Here is a 24055-nt window from a genome sequence, read left to right as displayed (position 1 = left end):
TAAACAACGTCTGTAACACACACACTATAGACAGGTACATCCATAAATGTACACTACAGTAACACTCTTCAAAGAGACCGGGATTCTTTAAGTTCTGTGTTAGTGCATTAGAGACAATATTAAAAAAGTTTTCAGAATATTGTTTATTAACAGAAAAGGCAAATCAAAATATTTTCATACAAAAGGTAATATAAATGAACAAAGAGGCAATAAGGAAACAGAGAAATTAAAAGGAATTAAGGGGGGGAAAATGCTTAATATCTTGGTTCTGTGCGTTCTGAGCACATTTATTATTTATTTTTAGTTGGAGCCTGGAAAGCATTGCACTTGCGATCTGTGCCATGCAGGACTCCTGCAGACTTCTTAGTGTATCTGTCTACTTCTACCCCGTACGGGCAGACACACACTGATAGGCAGAATAAATGAACTACCAGAGCGTTCAACAGTGGTAGTTCATTGAAATTTCAAGCCGACAGCTGCAAAGGCTGTCAGAATGAATAGCTTTTCAGACACAGAGGACTGTGAATGAATGATGTGGCTGGGAGGAGCCCTGCATAGCCATGTTTTTTTTGGGAGGGAGAGGCTGCAGCTGCTAGAACATGTTACATGTTCCATCCTAAATATGGGTGGAAAATGTAACATGTTCCAAAACCTTAACCTATCCTATAAAGGAGAGCTCCAAACTACAATTGCAGTCCCTCATTTCTGGTCCTTGAGAAGGGTGTGGACAGAAATGATCTGAACAATACAAAGGTCTGAGGAGTGGCTAATGGGATGTCACCGTGTTTATGACCATGTATTGGCCACTCCCTAAATGCAGTTATATACAGGAATATCTTCAAATACAGGTTGCATTCTGGTAACTTGTATATTACTGTCCAGCATGAAATTAACTTTCTAATGAATACAAATATGATGGATATCAGATGGCTGTTTCACCTAGGAGAAGTGATGTGTCCAGTTTGCCTCCAGTACCTTCTAATATAGCAGTGTTTGGGCTTAAAATGCTGCTAATTAACTGGTAAATGTGCCCCTGCTCTGGTTTTACTATTATCAGCATTTGAACACGGTAGTGCTTGATAAACCTGTGGGAAGAGGACTAGACTGCAGCTTTCGAAATTTATTCCCATTAAGCTCCCGTTCTTTCTGCCCATGATATGGCCAGTGACCTTGTAGAGTGGGCTTTACCCTGGGTAGGGGGTACTTGACCTGAAAATGTATAAGCCCAGAGAATCGTATCTCTGATCCATCTGATGATGGAACTCTTAGATATGTCAGAACCCTTTCTAGAGCCACTAAATCAATAACTGTGAGGAATTCCTCAAATCATCTGTGACCTCCAAATAGTGAATCAAACACCTTCTCCCATCAAGAAAACTGAACCTTTGCTCCTCCCTATTAGGGAAATTGCAAAAACTTTGTAAAACTACCTCCTGGGATTTGTTAAATTCTGTAGAAACCTTAGGGGATCAGGTCTAATGACAAGCCTATCTTCTAAGACTGTCAAAAACGGTCAGAGATACTTCTACACAAAGTAATGGCCAATAAAAAAGCCATCTTAAGCGTAACCTCAGATTAGCCTCACTCAGGGGTCCAAAGGGTTCCTTGGTAAGGGCATTGAGAACTAGCGATAAATTCCAAGGAGGAACCCTTTTGATTATCCTAGGCGTACACCTGACCCTGGCCATGATAAACTTCCTAACTAAAAGTTTTTCAGGCCAACCTTAAATCTGAAAACACTAATAGGGCTGCTATGTGCATTTTAAGGGTACCTGTAGACAGACCTATGTCCACCCCATCCTGAAAAAAATTTAAAAAATGCCAAGCAGAAAAAAAGATTCAACTCCCTTCTTTCTCTGCCACGTAGTAAATGTTTTCCAAACTTTCTCATAATTCCTTCTAGTGACTAACTTATGACTTGTCAAAAGAGTTTCAATCACTTTGTAAGTAAACCCTCCAATTTAGAGTAATTTCCTTGAAGGCCTCCATGTCCAGCAACCAATAGCTGCTGCAAATTCCTACAAGACTCAAATAATCTGCTAGCACATTCACTGTGTCCTTAATGTGAACCCCGGCAGTTGAAGTAATAGTCTTCTCCGCCCAACACAATGTTAGACATGCCAGTGAAAAGGCCATCTGAGCAGGTGCCACTCTGCTTGTTGAGAGATTTGCCAGTGCCACCACTGTGGCGTTATCAGTGAAGACTAGAATCTCCCTCACTCTGATTTTTGGCTCTAGGGCTTCTAGTGCTCTTTCTACTGCTAGGAGCTCTGTCACCAAGTCCCCTGAGCATGCTAATCCCCTGAGTGGGCACCCCAAACCACAGAGACTGGCATCTGTAGGTTTTTTTTTTGAGAGACCTGGGCCCATGGTCACCATCTTTCAATGCTGAGTATCTTCCCACCATGACAGATCAAGTGAATATCCATCTGGGAGGGTAATCATCAGATTCAAGGAGTATGGATCTTTCCCTTGTGCAGGTTGGTGAAGGTTTCCTCTCTCTTTAAACAACTGAGTTACCTGTAGAGGTTGGAGCCAATCATCTCTCAAGTAAGCTGTCTTGGAAGAGGAGGAGGGAAAATCTCCATTAGACTTACTGGTAATAGTGTTTCTATGAATCTTTCAGGAAAGCTTTAATATTAAATAAGCTGTCCTGAAAGATGAGGAGGGAAATTGTCTGTAAATTTCATCTATACCTCTTTGAGAAAGGTTTTATATCAGGATATTGCAGATGTTATATCAGGATATTGCAAATGTTAAACACACACAAAATACTACCACTGGCAGTAGATTTCTCGTGAGAGTTAGAAGGTGCTGCAAACCAAAGTAATCTGAACATGGGTATAGCTATATACTCATATCTACAAGACAAAACCTTTTTATAGGTAAGAATGGACAAATGATTTTTATTCAATGACACTATCAACATACTACAATTACAAAAGTCAAAATAATCTTTGATAAATGAGCATGTGTCCACTTTTGCAAGTATATGGTCCCTCGATTGGATATAAATGTTCTTTTGCTGTACCTTATTTTGCTTTCCACTATGAATATTTGGACCACAAAATGGTGTGCATGCGAGCAGCCTATACATGAAGAACTCTGGATTGCACCAAGTCTTTTCTCTCTCAAGTCTAACAAAATGATCTGTAACATTTTAACTCCAGTTATTATTAGGGGTTACTAAAACCAAGTTTCAACATAAAATAATCTGATTCTTGGATGTTCGCAGCACACACAGTGTTCTTATTTAACCCAAACACTGATAAGAAGGCTTTATTCTTCCAATTATAGAAAAAAAAGTCTGAAAGTGAGAAAAATACATTTCAGTAAAGTAAGCAAAAACGTCCAACCTTAAAAAGATGGTTTATTCAGCACAAACAGTTTAAATACATTGTCCCATACAAGTAAGAAAACATTTGATTCATGAACATGATATATCAAAGGTTTCATGGACAAGTTGTATAATGGCACAATAAAAAATGAAATGTCTTTAGGATATTAAGACAAGAAGTACGCTACATCCTAAGAACAACCCACGTCCTACAAAGACTACGTTATCCACTCAGGGACAGCACTTTTCATATACGTCTCCTCCGCCTTCTAATGATCATGGAGAATCCTTCATTTTAGGTAGCACCATTGAAAAGCATTTGCCAGCTGCTTACCTAGAAACAGAACTACCAAATAAGGTAAAGCTTTTTTAACCCATCTGCTTCCAGAGGGCTTTAGATTATTATTATCCAGCCACGCGTTTTGGGCCCTTTTAATAGGCCTAAAGGTAGTGTCGAGTGCATCACTACACTGTGTAATATACTTGATGATTTCACAGCACAGTATATAAGTAAGGCTTTATAGAAGTGTTACAATATGCAGAGCAATGTTTCGGGATGAGAAGATGCTGCTTCATGGGATGGTTGTGAAATGCATTTCAATGTATGACCACATGCTGAGTTACAAACTGTAGCTTATGGGAAAAATCACAGTCCGGTCTCTCTTAACTCTCTCTTATGGGGACATCAGGCTCTAGCAGTTGCTGTTTTTTCAAGCAGATCATCTTGATTCTCTCCCTGATGTGTTCTGCTGTGGAGGCCATATCACTTGGACTTCCAAAATACTGTTCACTTCTGCAAGAGACAAAATGCATTTTTTTTTTTTTTTTTTAAATCTCAAGCATGCAACTCTAAACTTGATGTTATATTCATCAATTAAAAGTTTTTTATGGCAGCATGACATTTCACATAGAATAAATAAAACAAAAAAAAAACAGGTTTTCTTCGTTTTGGATAGTGTGGAAAGGTTTGAATCTTCCTCCTTTGTCGACTGAAAATTAAAATTTTGTCAAGCCAGGTGGTGCCAATGGGGCCTCCCATGGAAAGAACTTCGGTGAGGAATTATAACACTGATGTAGTCTGCAAATGGAGCTAGTCTATCACAGTGGCCTTGTATATGGACATTTATTAAAATACACATATAATTACTTTAGAAACTTTGACCCGACACAGTTATTAGGTATTCATTAGTTTTACTTTGACACCATCTTTTACACATGCCAGGCATTTGAATACGTTATTACCATTAAGGACACGATTCTTCACCAAGTATTAATGTTTTCATATATAGGACTCAAATGTAGGGCTAATTAGAACTTCAGAAAATGTATTAAAGTGGTTCTAAAGGTTCATCTTTTTTTTCCTTCATGCATTCTATCCATAAAGGTAAAAAACCTTCTCTGTGCAGCAGCCCTTCCCCAATACTTATCTGAGCCCCATCGCGATCCAGCAATGTGCACAAGAGCCTTGGCTCTCCGGGGACTCTCCCTCCTCTTTGGCTGGGACAGCAGCGAGAGCCAGGGGCACTCACAACCAGGGAGCCAATGAGGAGGAGGGGGGAAGGACCAAGTCGCGGCTGTGCATGTAAATGGACACGCACAGTTGTGGCTCGGAAGCGAGCCTGCTTGGGTGTCCCCATAGCAAGTGGTTTGCTCTGGGGGCACTTAGCAGGAGGGAGGGGCCAGGAGCACTAGTGGCGGACCTGACAAGAGGAGGATCGGAGCTGCTCTGTGCAAAACTCCTACACATAACAGGCAAGTATGAAATGTTTTTTTTTTTATTTTTTTAATATGTCATAAAATTCTTCCTTATCAAAATACACTTTATAAGTGTCCATGAACACATGCACCGTGACCTGGCTCCTACTGGTGACAACTGTTTTTTTAATGGCGTATTACAACTTTTTTTATTTGGTACATATGATTACACTTTTTTTATTCTAAGGACAGTATTAGGATCTGTTAAAACAATAGGGGGTAAGTTAGCAGAAGAGATGTAAATAAAAATGTGTTTGCTTGAAAAACACATATTTTAGGGCAAAGGAAGACTCCTTTATCAGGGTAACAAACTTTTCCCAGACAGAAAAACTAAATTTCTATCTGAAGCTCACTCTTTGGTGCTCTGAAATCTCTGTATGCTTGGATCTGCAGTGACTCTACTGCCATGCACCCACCCTACAATATCAGGCCCATAAGGAATTAATTGGGATAGAATTTTATTGCGTTGACGCAGAAACCCTAGGCCAAAAATTACTGCAGTGGGCCTACAGCTCTATTAGAGTCTCACTGGATATTTTATTTATTGCCGATGCCACACTTTCTCATTGAAAGCAAAGCTTGACAAAGGTCTACACAGAAACATTACATACCCATCAGGATATATTACAGGCACAGTTAACCTATCCAGCAACGATTTCCCAACAGCTTCAACTTCATCAAATTGTTCAAAATCCAGCACAGATTCGGGAAGGTCTGGACTTTCTTGTAAGATCTGAAACAGGAAAAAAGTAAAAGGGTTGGCCAAGTCAATCATATTCTTTGTACCATTTTCCAAGTTACATTATGATGATTTAAAGCAAATCCATTATAGGGCATAGCATCTGTTCACTTTGATGGAAGCAGCCATTAGCCAGTTTATGTCAAATGCAAATTTTAAAGCAGCAGCTCAGTGAATAGGTTTGTCTTAACTGCTAGTACGCGAAATACTCTGTCAAGAAAAATAGGCAAGGCCTGCTACCATAAAAGACTTCTTAAAATTCTTGACGGATTCCTTTTAAAATGCAGACTTATATTTTCTACCTGAATTGCCATTAACTTTTTAAGTGGACCTGTTACCCTTCCCAGAGGAAACAGTCGAGGGGCCTGTTTAGGCTATGGCAATGCAAAACCTGCTTGTAACAGGTCAGAATGATGTCAACTACAGGTCAAAGGTCAATGAATTTTGAATTCTCTCAGAATCATCTCAAACTCATGTTAACCTCGATTAGAACCGATTAGGTAGAACTCCAAAGCCTGTCGACATCAGCCCTTATTCTGAGCTAAAATTACAAACCAGAAAATCCAGCTGATCAGTTCAGCATGCTTGCCATACACTAGCTGAAAAATCCTTCGAAAATCTGTCATTTGGTCCATTCGTTCGTTTTTTGTCCAGTTAATGGGCACAAATAGAAAATCTGTTTTAACTTTCAGAGCCAAAAAACCGATGGAACAGTTTGGAAAATCCTGCCGAATGAACGATAAATTGAAAGGTAAATGTGTTTCTCGCCCAAACTGTGTGCACTAGGGATATGTGTCAAAATGAACGAAAAACTGATTCATTTATGCCCATTGAACGATTTATTGTTCAAAATTCGGTCATTACATGATGGCACGATCCTCTGCTCTTACGGCCGAGTGTTCGTTTTTCGAAAATGAGTTTGAACGATTTTTCGTATAGTGTATGGCCAGCTTAAGAAACAGTGACCTCAAACCGCATAAGACACAGAGATCACACAAGTCTCTTTGAACAGTAAGACTTTTAATCTAAGTGAACGGATAGCCTTTAATCCTATCTGAAGTGGAGGGAGTGGAGATCAACTGCTGATAAACAGACAATTCAAGTGTGAGTTCTGGGTTCTATCATGTACTTTTCCATAATTTGTAAAATGTGTTCTGTTGTCAATCAACAAAAATGCTCAAAAAAGCCAAGGACCTCCTTTTTGTTGGTTGCTTTGTATGTTTGCTACCTAGGCTCTTAAGATATGTTCAGATTTGAAGCAATGTGACAGTTTACCAACTGTCTAATACTTGAATGCTATTAAGCATGTACTAATCCAGAGCTCTCCAGTAGAATAGGCATAAGATTGTGAAAAGTCAGTCACCAAATATACTGCAACAGTGTTCAGCATAAAAGTACTAACAGGCAGCAGAGAACAGATTTCTGAGTGAATTTGTTACTTGTTAAAGCAAAACTTTACCAATAACAACTTGATAAAAATGAATGTTTTTTTTTAGCAAGGAACATACATTCCACATTAAAATGATTGTAAAGGTACAGATTTTTCTTTATTCTTACCTGCCCTGTGCAATGATTTTGCACAGAGCAGCCCCAGTCATCCTCTTCTCGGGTCCCCCGCCAGAGATCCTAGCTCCTTCTACATCCCCCCCCCCCCACTGAGTTCCCCCATAGTGAGCTGTTAGCTGTGGGGGCAACTAAAGCATGCTCGTTCCTGAGCCCTGCTGCTGTATCTGAGCCAATGAGGAGGGTAAGAGCCTCTGCTCTTGTGCACATCCATGGATCAAGATTGGGCTCAGTTAAAGCAGAGTTTCACTCCTTTTTAAGTTTATTAAAAGTCAGCAGCTACAAAAAGTGTAGCTGCTGAATTTTAATAAACACACACTCACCTGTCCCACGATCCAGCTATGCAGCTGTCCGAAGCCTTGCTCCTCTCTCTCGTCTCTATACGGCATCAAGTGTGGGCACCCGGCTGTGACAGCTTGCGGCTTGACAGCTGGGCGCGCACCGCACATTCGCCAGTCGAACTGAGCCTCCTCAGTGGCCGGACAATCCTCTATGAACAGTGATGTGTCCCAGAAGATCGCATAGAGGGAGGGGAATAGAATAACTTCCGCTCGAGCCACCTAGGCGGCCTGAGCGGAAGTGGAGTGGGTACCTGTCAAAATTAGGTACCCGCTCCCCCCCCAAAAAAAAATGACATGCCACATGTGGCATGTAAGGGGGTGAGGAGTGCTTAAAGTGTAAGTTCCACTTTTGGGTGGAACTTCGCTTTAAGTATAAAGAGTGATCTCTGTGCTGTATATCTTTATCTTTGTACATAGAATGCTTAGAACCACTTTAATTATGCTACCAAAATTAGTGTGTGCTGTAAATTACCTCCAGCATTGCTCCTGTTTCTTCTTCCCAGAGGCTGCCATTTTGCTAAAGCCCAGAGCCCATGAAAAGCAGCAAATCTTTGGGCTGTCAGCAGATCAGCTTTGGCAGAGTACCAAAAATGGAGAGCAACTGAGCTAGTGCAGAGCACAGTGAGACAGTACTGGATTTTAAACAGTATAGACACTTATTTTTCATGTTTTACTTATATACTTACAAAAGGGGCCAGCCTGAAGTGATCTAGCAAGACTTCATTTTCTGATTAAAGTTTCACTTTAAGGTTTAGAAATGTACTTGCTTGATGTGAAGGTCCCCAGGTTTGCTGCTGCCTGTCTGAATTCTATATTACACCCATTAACTTTAATTTTACAAAAATAAGGTAGCAGCTCGTGTATCAAACAGAAAAAAAAGGATACATTGTACACAGCTCTATATGTTTTTGATCAGGGTGCAAAATTTAAAGAGGAAGTAAACCCTCCTCAGGAAGTTGTACCTATAGGTAAGCCTATATTAAGGCTTACCTATAGGTACTGTAAATATCTCCTAAACATGCACCGTTTAGGAGATATTTACCTTTAATGCAGCCAGTGACGTCACTGGCGCATGCGCTCTGAAGGAACGGCAGATCGTGCCGTTCCTTCAGAGCCCCGTGCCGTGACCGTCGGCTCCCGCGCGCGTGCGCGGGAGTGACGTCACCGCGGCTCCGGCCAATCAGATGGCCGGATGCCGCGATCCCGGAAGACGGGCGACTATACATGTCGCCCGTCATACAGGTAAGCGGACGGCACGGCGGGGGGCTCGTTCTAAGGTAAGTATTTCATAATGAGCTACTATGCGATGCATACTAGCTCATTATGTGTTTCTCTTTCAGGATGTAAAGAAGAGAAAAAAAATTTTTCTCGGTTTACAACCTCTTTAAACAATAACTAGTCAAATCAAAACTTCAAGTAATAAGGTTATATGTGCCCACAATGTAATCTCTACAATAACTTAGAATTAGTTCAAACTTGCAGCCAGAAAAGTATGTGTGTTTTTGATTAAAAAAAAACAAAAACAAATGTGTGTTTTTTTTTTTTTTTTTTTAGTCTTGCCCTTTAACTATAAGATTATATAGCCTGCTGCCTCATGTCCACCAGAAACTGTGTAAACTGCTTGGGTTGGAGTTATTTAACCACTTAACGTCTTCTCTTGCTACTGCAGCAATGTGGCTCGTTATCGTCTAGCGACGTAGTACTACGCCGCTAGACTCCTCCCGCTGTTTTCATTCACAGCAGGAGTCGGGCCAGGGGAGGAGCGGCGGTGATCGCCGCTGCTCTTCCCCGATCGTCGGGGAATCTAGTTTGGAGATCCGCCTGCCTGTGTAAACAGAGCGGGCGGATCTCCTAAGTGACAGGGAGTGACAGACTGCAGGGTTCAGCATAGCTGAACATGCGATCTGTCCCTGACTCACTCAGTCACCTCCCCCCACACACGTCAGTAAGCACCAGGCATACATTAACCCCTCCCTCGCCAATAAAATTAACCCCTTCCCTGCCAGTGTCATTTTTACAGTAACAGTGCATATATATAGCACTGATTACTGCAGTAATGTCACTGGTACCCCCAAAAGTGTCAAAAATGTCAGTCAAGGGTCCGATCTGTCCGCCGCAATGTCGCAGTCCCGCAAAAAAAAAAAAAATCGCAGATCGCCGCCATTACTCGTTAAAAAAAAAAACACCAAAAATGACAAAAATCTTTCCCTTAGTTAGTAAACGCAATAACTTTTGCGCAAACCAATCAAAATACACTTATTGTGATTTTTTTTACCAAACATAGGTAGCAGAATACAAATTGGCCAAAAATTAAAATAAATTTTGATTTTTACATTTTTTTGGGGGGAATTTCATATAAAAAAATGTTAAAAATATTGTTATTTTTTCAAAATAAACGCTCTTTTTTTGTTTATAGCGCAAAAAGTAAAAATCGCACAGGTGATCAAATACCACCAAAAGAAAGCTCTGTTTGTGGGAAAAAAAGGACGTAAATTTTGTTTGGGTACAGCGTCGCACGACCGCGCAATTGTCCGTTAAAGTCGCACAGAGCCGAATCGCAAAAAGTGGCCCAGACGTAAGACAGCAAAATCCTCTAGTGGTAAAGTGGTTAAAGGGAACCTGTCAGGATAGAAATATGTGAGCTGCCCTTGCAGAATTTTTTGTAAAGCTGAATTTCTGGAAAACAGCTAATACTTTAGCAAATACACATATTTACTTGCTAAAGTACTTGTAGTTCTTTTCATCCAGTTTTAGGCTATACAACGCACTGCTTATCCAGTTTTAAGATATACTACACACTGCTCATCCTGCTTTCTGTTCCTATCAGCACATTTTCTTGCAGCAAACCTGACTGGCCAGGAGTATGAGCTCTGCTGTATATGGAACTGCAGGGGATGCAGGCTTCAGACTGCAATATGTATCCTTGCCTCACCAACTGTTGAGTCATTGAACAAGAATATGCATATTAGTTATCCTGACACTTCACTGGCTGCATGCTTGCTCCAGGTGAAGCCAGGATGACGACAACTTGCAGTCTCAAGAAATCGCCCAGCAAAGGCTAGATCAACAGGTTTCCTTTAAATTAAAAAGTTTTCCTCAATTTGAGTTGAAGCCACTCTGTACCACTTCTGTACAAAGAGAATATTTCCTAATAGATGTTATAGAAAAGTGATGACATTTTGTGTAATAACAATGATTACAGTGTGTCCATATCTATCTAAAAGCCCAAACAACAAAGTACATGCACTTAAAACTATTCTAAAAAAATAATTTAATCCACTCCAAATACTTCAGTGCTGTGCTCTTGAAAATGAAAGAACTCTATTGTACAGGCAAGCAAGAATGCTCTACAGAAGTGCACGTGACCTTTAAATGACTGAAGCGGCTTGGCTTGGGTCATATGCAAATGGCTCTAACCTTTTCGGCATTAGAGTGAAAAGCAAGTGCCATTTCCAGCCGGTGAACCCTCTCTTCTGAGGTTATCGTAAACTGCTTCCATACTCTGTTAAGTTTCGGAAGTGTGTCCCCCGATGACCTTGATGTACATCTCAGAGACTGACACAATACAACTGTGGCTTGCAGTAACTGTCGCCCGTAATCATATGTACTCTGTAGAGAGGACCAAAAGAGAGAGAAAATTATAGATGAGAAGAAACAGAATTATTTGTTCTCATTGCTACTTTTAAGAGGTCAGACACAGCAACTTTGGTTTCCAGCTAGAATTACCAGGAAATATTTAGCATGGTCATCTTTTGTTATGATGTAGCGGGCTGGTAAAATAAAAATTGTAGCAAAGGAAAAGCGGATTGCCTATTGATACTAAGCACCTGTGCTTTCATCATCTTCTGTACTGCAAAAGTGGGAGCTGGAATTTTTATTTTTATAAATATTCTTTTATTCCTGCCATCTTTTTTTCATTATTGTGTACTGTAAAAATGTATTTACAACAGAATATATTTTGGAGCACACATTGGTTCTTGGCCATTATATGTCACATACATGCACGCCTGGGTGTTCAGTTTTGGAGGATGCCAATTAACCTACTAACATGTTTTGATAATGTGGAGTGAACCCACATAGACATGGGGAGAGCATACCGATTTATAGCAGGTGATGTCTCACATCAAGTTGAAATTCAGGACCCAGAGCTGCAATGCTAATCAAAATTCTGCCCCATACTGCTACATGGCAGGATCCTATTTAAAGTGACTTCGTCATGAGTCATGAAAAAAAAAAACAGCTGTCACCAGGAGAAGACAGTGATTATTGCTAGCAGCTATAGCAACTACTAGTGATAATCGCAAGTGAATCTGGCCTGCTGGTTTTACCCAAGTTGATCAATCGATCAAATTGGTACATTCAGCCTGCCCATTAAAGGTTCAAATCTTGGCCGGTTCCCGCTGAACCACCACCTAAGGTTCAAACATTCTATGGCTGAACTGCTTGACTTTTCTGTGCACATTTGAGAAATAAAGGAATTACAAAAAAAAAAAAAAAAAAATCTATAGGTGCCTTAGAGTTTGCTGCGGGCATGTCCAGGCACCTTTGTGTACCTATAGTTTACACCTAACTTCAATTTGTAACGGTTATTGCTTGTTGTACATGCTGTGCTCCACCCCATGTAAACCCAAAGAATGCTGCTCTCCCATCTAGTACAATGACTTGAATGTGTCCCAACAACTGGATTCTTCTAAAGATTCTTGCAGAAATAGAAATATATGAGCAGAAAAAAAAAAAAACTATTAGTCCCCATTCACACTGGGGCGTCCTGTGAGGCGACCTGGTCGCCTCACAGGTCGCCTTCCATAGAGAAGCTGCGGACCCGTTCTAATAGGAGCGACACAAGTCGCTCCGACTTAGAAAAAGGGTCCGGAGCTTCTTTGGGGCGACCCGGAGCGACCGTCATAGACTTCAATGTTATGAAGTCCGTGCCGGCCACTCTGAGGTCGCCCCGGGAAGTAGCGTCGCTGCTATGTGAACAGGGCCTAAGACCCTGCAAAAGGTAACACAATTTCTTATTAATGCTGCAGCTGTTTCACAATGTATCACATTATGTTACAATATGTCCAAGTACAACTATTAACTACTTGAGTGCCCAGAGTTCTTCTATAACCCAACTCAGGCATACAACCCAGCCATTTTCCTTTTGATATGAACAAAATGAAGTAAAGCTTTAGTTACAAAGCCTTCAGTGAAAATGTAAAGAGAAGTGTACTTTTATTAAAAACTAAGCTCTTATAGGCAGCCAAATGATAAATATTAAACCCTTCTACCAACTGCTTGGCCTGTGAAAGTAGTGTGCATGTACTATGCTGCTCCTTAAAAGAGAAATAGGGCCAAAGCTTCATTTGACTATTTCCCACCATCAACAGATGGGGCAGAACCACGCCAGTTTTGAGATAATGTCAGGATTCACAGTGCTGTCTGACAACTGGCTCTGCCTTTCCGTGTGTGGCAAAGCCAGCCATGCCCACTCCCTCCCTGGCCCAGTGCCCCAAGGAGTGCTGGAGGAGTAAAGTTGAGAGTAGTGACTAACAGTGGACTGAGAACTGAGCAGTCGGCCGTCATGTAATCGGTGTTATTTGGTGTGGGACAGCTGCAAAATCAAGGAGTGATGCTAAAGACTTGTCTGCAGTGCATAATGACCAGGCATAAAATAGCCCATAGGTAGACATTAAGTTCATGAGTTTGGGTTTTGTGCTAGAAGTGAGGATGTGTAAATGCCTAAGAAGGCAATGCTGTAACTCACAGTACTTAAGAGGTGGAATTTTGGGCTCCGTTTATACCGCAACCCTAATGGTTGTACTGCTCTTCTGGCCTACATCATAAAGCCAGTAAATATGTGTGTGTGTATATATATATATATATATATATATATATATATATATAAATAATATAGAACTTTCACTGATGAGGGCCAAGAAGCCTGAAACAGCTGTATGCAGGTTGAAAATACTGGCTGTAAAATATTGATATATCTGTGTTATGCTATGTGGATTCACTGATTGCTAAAAGGGGCAAGCGAGGATGTGTAAACACCTTCTGTTATAAGAAGCCATCATCCACATGCAGGATAAGCAGAAAGGATTCTTCTGTGAAAAATGTATAATTTTGTAAGAAGGGGTTAAGTTTACAGTGTTCCTGGCACTGTGGTGCCCTCCTCCTTGCTGGTGTGGTCCTTTCTGCCATTTTGTACTAAGGCTACATAAACAAGGGAAGAAGTTTTGTTAGGTGTGGGGGAAACAGAGGCTTCTGGAAGGACCATGTAAGTGGACTTGGGACTGTCTTCCCCTTTAGTGGGCATCTCCATGACAGGGTTAGTAAATATAATAGAAAATGCTCTCATTCAAGGTGTCATTATAGGGATATTCCTCCATTATTTGAACTGTCTTTAAGTATGGTACTCTGTACTGGGGTGTCTCACTCCTGAGACATTTACATAATTAGCACACCACAGCAATTCCCTTTGTGTTAATTTAGTAACTAGGTTAAAGCACTTGGTTATAGCCACCTGATTCTGTGTTTTATAGTGTAATGTAAGTGGGCTATGACAAACTGCAGCAGAGCCTATGGTAAAAAAAATAGAGGTTGGAAGGAGGGAACTTAGCCAGCTTGAGGCAGGGGTGGTGATTATCAAGTAACTGAGGGTTCTGACGGAGAGGTGGTCAGTAGGGTTCAGGACTCATTCCTCCTGGGCAGCTGGGCTACTGTTACCGACCCTTGGCTGCAGCTCACGACCCTTTCTAGGGTCCCAGCTTGGAACAATGAATTAGCAAGGCCTTACAAATGTTAATGTGTGATGTGCAGCTTCTGCCCTTGATTTATGGCAAAGTGTGCCATGGACCTTGTATGTGTGATGGACAGGAGCGGTGGTGGTCAAGGGACTAGGGGCTCTGGTGAAGAAGGTTTTAAGCTTCCACTTCTGAATTGCAAAACTGAGCAGACTATAGCAGCCCTGTAGTATTTAAACAAATGTAAACTTATCTTTAAGTAAGCACAGAACAGAATGACCGCAAAGGGGTTGTAAAAGAACCAATTTAATACTAGAATAAAGTCCAAACGGCAATTACCTGTGCTACATCCACAAATTTTCGGTGCTTTTCTATCAAAATTTTTGTTTCTTGACTGTCGTCTCCCAGTCTCACATGCGTCTTTAACAAGGCATCAAGTAATTCGTTTAACCAGTCTACTGCCTAAATAAGATCAATAAGCAATTTTATTACAGTAGATTACATCTATTACTTGTAAAATCTTCAATGGCACTGCTGGCATGCAAAAAGTATTATGACAATATAAAATATTACAAACTTTTCACTAACAAGAAAACAGCCTTCTTCAGAAATATTTTTTTTTTTCTAACCAGAATTAGAAAAGTGGCAGCTGGAAACTGACAGGGCAATATCTCTACACTGGCATAGACTCATTTAGAACGGACTAGTCACCTTCCCTAGTTCAAGATTTCTGGGGTGTAAACTTGTTCCTACTTTTTCAACACATACACTATATTACCAAAAGTATTTAGACGTCTGCATTTACAGGCACATAGACTTAAATGGCATACCAGTCTTCGTACATAGGGTTCAAAATTGAGTTGGCCATAAACAAACCAGGAGACTGCGCTCGGTTCCCGCAACAATCACTATAATGGGAGCCAGTTGGCATAAAGAACGTCCTAAAAAATGTAATTAAAACACAAACAGTTTATTTGAAATGGGTAACCATAATTTTTTTGGATAGATGAACAATAAATTTTTTTAAATAGATGAACAATATCACGTTATGGAACCCTGAGCATCAGGAAGAATGTCATCTGAAACGGCAGATGGGCTGGGAAGGGGGTGCCAATGAAAGCCCAGATGGAAGCAGTATGCCCATTCAAACAGCCTGACGGAGCGCTGCACGCTCAGACGACGTCACACACTGGCAGTGGGCGGAAACAGGAAGTCCTAGCAGCAGCCTCAGGTAAACCAGCGTGGATCGCACGCTTGATAGGATGCTATGACTACGCGTTTTGCATGCATGCGCTTTATCAAGTCACGGGGATAAGGCAACAGACGTAATGGAAAGTTATACATACAAAAAAAGTTACAACTTTCATAGCATACACGTATGTATCTCTCTGTGTCCATCTTTCTCTATAATGCTTGGCTAATATATATATATATATATATATATATATATATATATATATATATATATATATTAATTATACATACAAGGTCATACATATAAAAAATTACATGTATGGGGGGGGGGGGGGGAATATGTCTTTAAACAATATTGTGAATCTCTAAATCCTCATTCAACTCATGTGGTGATAACAAACCAAGTTTGTAAATCCAAAAAGTCTCCCTCTTGCATAAGAGGGAGAATCTTTCATTGTCAGTGAGTGAACCTTTTTGGGTGGCCATAACCTCCAAGCAACCAATCTGCTTATTGTGGGCCTGAAGGAAATGGCAGGAGACAGTATGTTCATCACATCCTTGTTCAATAAGTCTACGGTGCTCTCCTATCTGTTTGCGTAAGGTGCAGGTAGTACGCCCCACGTATAAGTTACAAGGACACCTTAAGACATAGCTGACAAACTCTGTAGAACAGGTAATAAATTGTTTAATGAGGAAGGTGTTACCTTTGTTATCTATAACTTTCGTAAGGCAACCCCTTTTCTTACATTGAAAAATACCTGTTCTGTTATCAAAGTAAGACCTGATATCCATAGTGTGCTTCTTAGTAAGGGACTGCAACTTGCTAGGCACTAGAATATTTTTAATAGCCCATGCTCTTCTGAAAGTAACTTGTGGAATGGGTGACAAGACTGGGGCAAATCTTTGATCCAAATGAAGAATATTATGTTTCCTGATGATTTTGGAAATAGACCTATGTGATGAATCGAACTGTAATAGAATCATATTCTGATTTCATGATTTTTTTTTCATCTATGGAAGAATGAAGGTGTGTATCAAAAGCCTCTTGTACCAGTGTTGATTGATATTCTTTCTCCCTAATTTTTGCGAGAGTGTCGCTCCCTGTGTCACATAGTCTTTGACTTGGAGCAATTTCTTCTTAGCCTATTAAATTGACCACTTGGGATATTGTTTAACCATGCCAGATGGTGGCAGCTAGAGAAGTGCAGGTAAGAATTTCAACTGGTGGACTTGGTATGGTTCCTAGACATGATGTTACAATAGTCATTGGATATAACTAATATAATCTATACCTAAAAAAACCAAATCATTAAGGTCTAAAAACATATGTAAAAGATAAACCCAAGGAATTAGAATTGCAATGGGCCACCAAGGAGGAGAACATATCCAGACCAGCAACCCAAAAATATTGGAGGGCTGTAAGACCTTGCTCATGAGGAATAGAAGTATATAAAGGAGGCTACATCCAAGGATATTTTTTGACAAAAGAAGGGAAAATAAATTTGAGACAGGCTAGGTTTCTACTTGATGGTACTGAATTTTGTCTTACACATAATTATTTTACTTTTTTGACCGCTTTTATTTACATCTGAAAGGCACTGCCATGGGAGCAAATTTTGCCCTAGTATATGCAAACCTTGCTATGAGCTACTGGGAGGAGGGACACATCTAGACCAACAACCCCTTTGCCAAACATATGGTTTTATATGGAAGGTATATTGAGGACATATTGCTCATTTGGGATGGTGATCCGGATGTGTTCTCCTCCTTTGTGGCCCATTGCAATTCTGATTCCTTGGGTTTATCCTTTACTTATGTTTTAGACCGTAATGAGTTGGTCTTTTTAGATTTAGTTCTATCCCATGACCATTGTAACATCATCTCTAGGAACCAGACCCAGCCCACCAATGGAAGGTCTTACTTGCACTTCTCTAGCTGCAACCATCCGGCATGGTTAAAGCATATCCCGAGTGGTCAATTTAATAGACTGAGAGGAAATTGCTCCAAAGTCGAGGACTAAGTGACACAGGGAGCGACACTCTCACAAACATTTAGGGAGAAAGGATATGCATCAACACTGGTACAGGAGGCTTTTGATACACACCTTCATTCTTCCAGAGAAAAAAAAAAAAATCATTAACTCAGAAAATGATTCCAATACAATTCGATTCAACACAACTTTAATGATAGACAAAAATCATCAGGAAAAATTATAATATTCTTCAGTTGGATCAGAGATTGGCCCCAGTCTTACCACCCATTCCACTAAGTTACTTTTAGAACACAGGCCATTAAAAATATTCTAGTGCCTAGCAATTTGCAGTCCCTTACTAATTGTTTTCCTTTACTTATTTTTCAATATAAGAAAAGGGGTTGCCTTACATGTCAATCCATCACACATGGGCGTTCAAACGTTACAGATACAGATAAAGGTAACACCCTTCACATAAAAACAATTTATTACCTGTTCTACAGAGTTTGTCACACTACCCACACTCTAAGCAAAGGGATAGGAGAGCACCGTAGACATTCAAAAAGGGCGTGATGAACATAGTGTCCCCCATTTCCTTCAGGCCCAAAAGCAGATTGGTTGCTTGGAGGTTATGGCAATTGAGGCCACCCAAAAATGTTCACTTACTGACAATGAGAGATTTTCCTCTTATGCAAGAGGGAGACTTTTTGGATTTACAAGCTTGGTTCGTTATCACCACATGGGTTGAATGAGGATTTAGAGATTCACAATGTTGTTTAAAGAAATATATTCCGCCCCCCCCTTATACATGTAATTTTTTATATGTATGACTATGTATGTATAATTTTTTTAAATATATATTGGCCAAGCATTATAGAGAAAGATGAACACAGAGATACATACAGTATCTCACAAAAATTAGTACACCCCTCACAATTTTGTAAATATTTTATTATATCTTTTCCATGTGACAACACTGAAGAAATGACACTTTGCTACAATGTAAAGGAGTGAGTGTACAGCTTGTATAACAGTGTAAATTTGCTGTCCCCTCAAAATAACTCAACACACAGCCATTAACCACTTCCGGACCGCCCACCGTGTATTTACGTTGGTACTTTGACGTTAAATACCGGGGTTATGGCAGCCAAATAAAGTGTAAAAATGAAAAATAAAATAAATAGGAAAAAAAAAAATGTAAGCGCCCCGTCCCTGTTAGCTCGCGCACAGAAGCAAAGCATATGCAAGTCGCACCCACATATGTAAATGGTATTCAAACCACACATGTGAGGTATCGCCATGATCGTTAGAGCGAGAGCAATAATTCTAGCACTAAATCTCCTCTGTAACTCTAAACTGGTAACCTGTAGAATTTTTTAAAATGTCGCCTATGGAGATTTTTAAGTACCAATGTTTGTGCAAATGCGTGCGCAATTTTTAAAGCATGACATTTTGGGTATCTGTTCTGTTTACTCGGTGTAACATCTTTCACATTATAGAAATAAATTGGGCTAACTTTATGGTTTTCTTCTTTAACTAATAAAAGTATATTTATTCCAAAGAAATTGCATTTGTAAGAGCGCTGCGCAAATACGTCGTAATAAAAAATATTGCAACGATCTCCATTTTATTCTCTAGGGTCTCTGCTAAAAAAAATATATATATATAATGTTTGGGTTTGCAGCACAGTGGCCAAGACCATACAGCGGTTTAGCAGGACAGGTTCCACTCAGAACATGGTCGACCAAAGAAGTTGGGTGCATGTGCTCAGGGTCATATCCAGAGGTTGTATTTGGGAAATCGACGTAGGAGTGCATTGCTGCAGAGGTTGAAGGGGTGGGGGGTCAGCCTGTCAGTGCTAAGACCATATACCGGACACTGCATCAAATTGGTCTGCATGGCTGTCATCCTAGAAGGAAGCCTCTTTTAAGGAGGATGCACAAGAAAGCCCGCAAACAGTTTGCTGAAGACAAGCAGACTAAGGACATGGAACCATGTCCTGTGGTCTGATGAGACAAAGATAAATTTATTTGGTTCAGATCGTGTCAAGTGTGTGTGGTGGCAATCAGGTGAGGAGTACAAAGGCAAGTGTGTCTTGCCTATAGTCAAGCATGGTGGTGGGAGTGTCATGGTCTGGGGCTGCATGAGTGCTGTCGGCACTGGGGAGCTACAGTTCATTGAGGGAACCATGAATGCCAACATGTACTGTGACATACTGAAGCTGAGCATGATCCCCTCTCTTTGGAAACTGGGTCACAGGGCAGTATTTCCAACATGATAAAAAACCCAAACACACCTCCAAGGCTATCACTGCCTTGCTAAAGAAGCTGAGGGGAAAGGTGATGGACTGGCCAAGCATGTCCCCAGACCTAAACTCTATTGAGCATCTGTGGGGCATCCTCAAATGGGAGGTGGAGGAGCGCAAGGTCTCTAACATCCACCAGCTCTGTGATGTCATGGGGGAGTGGAAGAGGACTCCAGTGGCAACCTGTGAAGCTCTGGTGAACTCCATGCCCAAGAGGGTTAAGGCAGTGCTGGAAAATAATGGTCGCAACACAAAATATTGACACTTTGGGCCCAATGTGGACATTTTCACTTAGGGGTGTACTCACTTTTGTTGTCAGCAGTTTAGAAAATAATGAGTGTGTGTTGAGTTATTTTGAGGGGACAGCAAATTTTCACTGTTATACAAGCTGTACATTAACTACTTTACATTGTAGCAAAGTTTCATTTCTTCAGGGTTGTCACATGAAAAAATATAATAAAATATTTACAAAATGTGAGGGGTGTACTCACTTTTGTGAGATACTGTATGTGTATGCTATGAAAGTTCTAACTTTTTTGTATGTATACCTATTAATATATAAATATGTTAGCCATGCATTATTAAGAAAGATTGATACAGAGATATATATATACATATATGTGCATACTATGAAAGTTTTATTTTATTATTTTTTTTTTATTTGTGAGTTGTGAGATTTTATATTGCAATTATTTAGTTTTTATTGACTGATTACATTTTTCTTGTATACAACTGGCACTCAACCAGTTAAAAGCAGCTAGGAGAATCAAGGGTCATCCAGATTTACATAGTTCTACCCATTCCCCGCCTTCTTAGAATGGTTTAAATTGCGTCTGTTTCCTTATTCTCGTGACTTGAGAAAAAGCATGTGTGTGAAACGGGTCATCACGGCAACTTATCAAGTGGGCAGTCCACGCTGGTTTCCCTGAGGCCTCCGCTAGGATTTCCTGTTTCTGCCCACCACTTATGTGTGACGTCACCTGAGCATTCAGTGGTCCGTCAGGCTGATCAAGCATACTGCTTTCATAAGGGCTTTCATTGGCGCCCCTTCCCAGCCCATCTGCAGTTTCAGATGACCTTCTTCCTGAAGCTCAGGGTTCCGCAACGTGGTATTGTTCATTTATCCAAAAAAATTGTGGGTACCCATTTCAAATAAACATTTTGTGTTTTAATTTCATTTTTTAAAGACATTCTTTATGCCAACTGGCTCCTATTATAGTGATTGTTGCGGGCACCGAGCGTAGTCTCCTTGTTTATTTATGGCCATTACTTGCACCACTCCAGGTGCTTTATAGACAGCTGCATAGGTCTGCCCTTGTCCCTTCATCCATCCCGCCATTCCTTGTGCCTCCGCCATATCCCTGGCCCGACACCCAGCTCAGCCTCTGATTGAGCCACTGAGAGCCTGAGTCGGCAGCTCCGCCCCTCCACAGTCTAGCGCTCCAGTGAGGAGGGGCTAGAGCAGAGAGCTGCTTAAAGACAGTCAGAAGCTCTCTGCTCACGGAGCTGTGAAAACCGAGCGATTGGCCGTGTTCAATCACTCAGGTTTTCAGTGTAGAGGTGCCAGGGATAGACGGTGCATCCACCTAGGTAAGTATAAAAAAAAAAAAAACCCCGAAACCCATACATGTCTTTGAAGGAAGTGGATAGTGACAGTTCGCTTCAGCACTACTCGAAACTTGTTGAAAGCATGCTAGCAGCTGTAGCTTTATCAAAAAACTTTACTAATGCCTTGTAAAAACCTACTGTACACATTGCTCTAATCAGTTTAAGGGCCCATTCACACTAGGAACTGCATTTCAATCGCACAGGAACGATGTGCTGCTCCTGTGCAATTCACATGCAGTTCTGTGCAGGGTAATTTCAGCCCTAATTATTTTGGATGGGCTGAAACTGCACTGCACCACACCAAAATTAGTGCATGCACTACTTTTTGAAATGTACGGCAACTACATCGCATAGTACTTTTGGACCATGCGATACGGTGCGGGCAAAGGCACTGTGTTTGCGACCTGCGTTTGGGGTGTTATTAACTTTGAATTGAGTAGATCACAAGGGCAGTGAAATTGGAATGCAGTGCGGGATGGCTCTCACCCACTGCAGTCTAGGGTGAACGGGCTCCTAAACTCATTTGTACAAGACTTTATAGGCATAAGCATTTCAAAAACAGTGGGCGGTGTTATTTATATATATATATATATATATATATATATATATATATATATATATATATATATATATATATATATACATATACATACACACACACACACACACACACACACACACACACACACACACACACACATTAAGGAAAAGGTCAGATTCAGCATTAAACATGCACCTATAGATAGGCAGCAGAGGCAAAGGTGGCTTTTCCCTTTACAATTATTTGCCACATTTTTCCCCATCATCTGCTAGAATAGTCCTCTCAGAAAGGGGACATACTCGTATCACAATCTTCTAAGCCAGGTTAGGACTAGGTAATTAAGGTAATCTCAGTGTAACATAAGTGATCCTAGTAGACTGGTGTTATGTAATGCACTAGGGAGGAGGGCTGGGATAGTTTATATTAAAATGGGAACATGAAGGTTAACACACACACACAAACGTGAGTAGGGGCCTTTAATGTTTATAGGGTCTTTATGCCTCCAGTGGTCAACACATAGAAAAGTTCATGCCCTTAGGAATTAGGCTCTTGTCTTCCTGTCATAGCTGTCAACGTGGGAGTATTACAAAGCTTCCAGTATCAAAAATCCTAATTGGACAATGAATATAGGTCCTGTATTTTTATTATTGCATTTGGATTTTCACTTACAACTTTAGGTTTTCTTTTTCCAACTGTACTTCTCATGTTTTATTGATAAAACTCTACCCTGACAACTTTCAGTCTAGCCTGTCTCAGCTGCTCAATAAATTGCATCTTCTCTGTTCCATGCTAAGAATCATACTTTCAAAAATGGAAAGCGGGATTATTATCAACTATTACCATTCATATATTTAGCATCAATCAATCATTTTTATGGCAGACTTTCTTCTTTCCCTTCAATATTTTCTTTATTGCAGATCTGCGCAAAGCAAAATTTGACATGGAATATAAATTGGCAGACAGTACAGGAAGTGCCTATAGTCTCAGCAAGGAACAGGAAAAGAACAAATAGTCTTTTGGGAAAAAGCTAATGTTATCTATTTGCATGAGCCATTAGATGCAGTCTTGTACTTCAGAAACACTAAAGTAAAGAGAAAAACTGCAACCAATCTAAAATCTTACTGGATTGTTCTGTTTTCTTTTAATGGAAACTAAAATCTCAAATGCTTAAGGTAAGCCCCACCTAAAATCAATAGTACAGTTTTATATAGTTGTTTGCAGGCTTACTTTTGACATCACTAGGGAAGTTGTTTAGTGAGAAACCCCCACCAGAATGCTCTGTTCCACCCAACTGCTTGGACCTTGCAAAGCCAACTGAAAGTGTGGCAAGTGTGCCACATCCTTTTTGAAGTGGTAGTAAAGTGCTTTTTTTTTTACTTGTAACTACAGGTAAGCCTATAATAAGGTTTATCTGTAGGTAAAGTGAATACCTCCTAAACTTTTTTTAGGAGATATTCACACTGCATACAGCTGGCGATGTCATCGGCGCATGCGTTTTAAAGGGACGGCATACCCGTGGTGTTACTTCAGAGCTCCGTGCCGCGGCTGTGACTTCCGCGCGCATGTGAGGGAGTGATTTCATCGCAGCTTGGCCAATCAGATGGCCGGAGCACGTGAACCCGGAAGGAAGACTGGGTTAAGATGAAAGCCCTGTCAGTGGTGACAGCGCGTCAGATGCTCCTGGTGGTCCAAACTACTGGTGTCCACCTGAAATACTAGCACAGTGGAGTATACATCTGGGTCACTGTACTTCTTTACATTTCACACACAGCTTTTATTCAATAGCCTTAAACAAGGGCAATAATGTGCAGCAATCAGTTTGATTTTTAGCTTGCACTTGTCAGACCAAGTGTTGACTTCACTAATAGGTGATTTAAAGTAATCAAGACCTTGTTCTCTACTGCTGCTTGCAGGTTCCGTTTATTTAATCCCTAAAAAGCAACTATTTATTTTTTTATAATAACAAAAC

The 24055-nt window shown here is 40.5% G+C and overlaps 1 protein-coding gene across 2 annotated transcripts in view; it reads right to left on the bottom strand.

The window, feature by feature from the left end:
• Positions 1 to 3352: 3352 nt before the first annotated feature.
• SESTD1 (SEC14 and spectrin domain containing 1) overlaps positions 3353 to 24055 on the bottom strand; it is a 252822-nt gene continuing 232119 nt past the window's right edge. For both annotated transcript variants that reach the window (XM_082261218.1, XM_082261219.1), the window contains exons 15-18: positions 14806 to 14928; positions 11153 to 11344; positions 5704 to 5825; positions 3353 to 4130 (exon numbers count right to left, since the gene is read on the bottom strand). In XM_082261218.1, the coding sequence (XP_082117344.1) occupies positions 4001 to 4130; positions 5704 to 5825; positions 11153 to 11344; positions 14806 to 14928 (567 nt within the window). In that variant the 3' untranslated portion in view covers positions 3353 to 4000. The remainder of the gene's footprint in view (positions 4131 to 5703; positions 5826 to 11152; positions 11345 to 14805; positions 14929 to 24055) is intronic.

Source organism: Pelophylax lessonae (genome assembly GCF_965119305.1).
Source record: "Pelophylax lessonae genome assembly, chromosome: 6".
Taxonomy (NCBI): Eukaryota; Metazoa; Chordata; class Amphibia; order Anura; family Ranidae; genus Pelophylax; species Pelophylax lessonae.
Note: the sequence above shows the minus strand (reverse complement) of the source record. Positions and strands in the feature narration are given on the sequence as shown.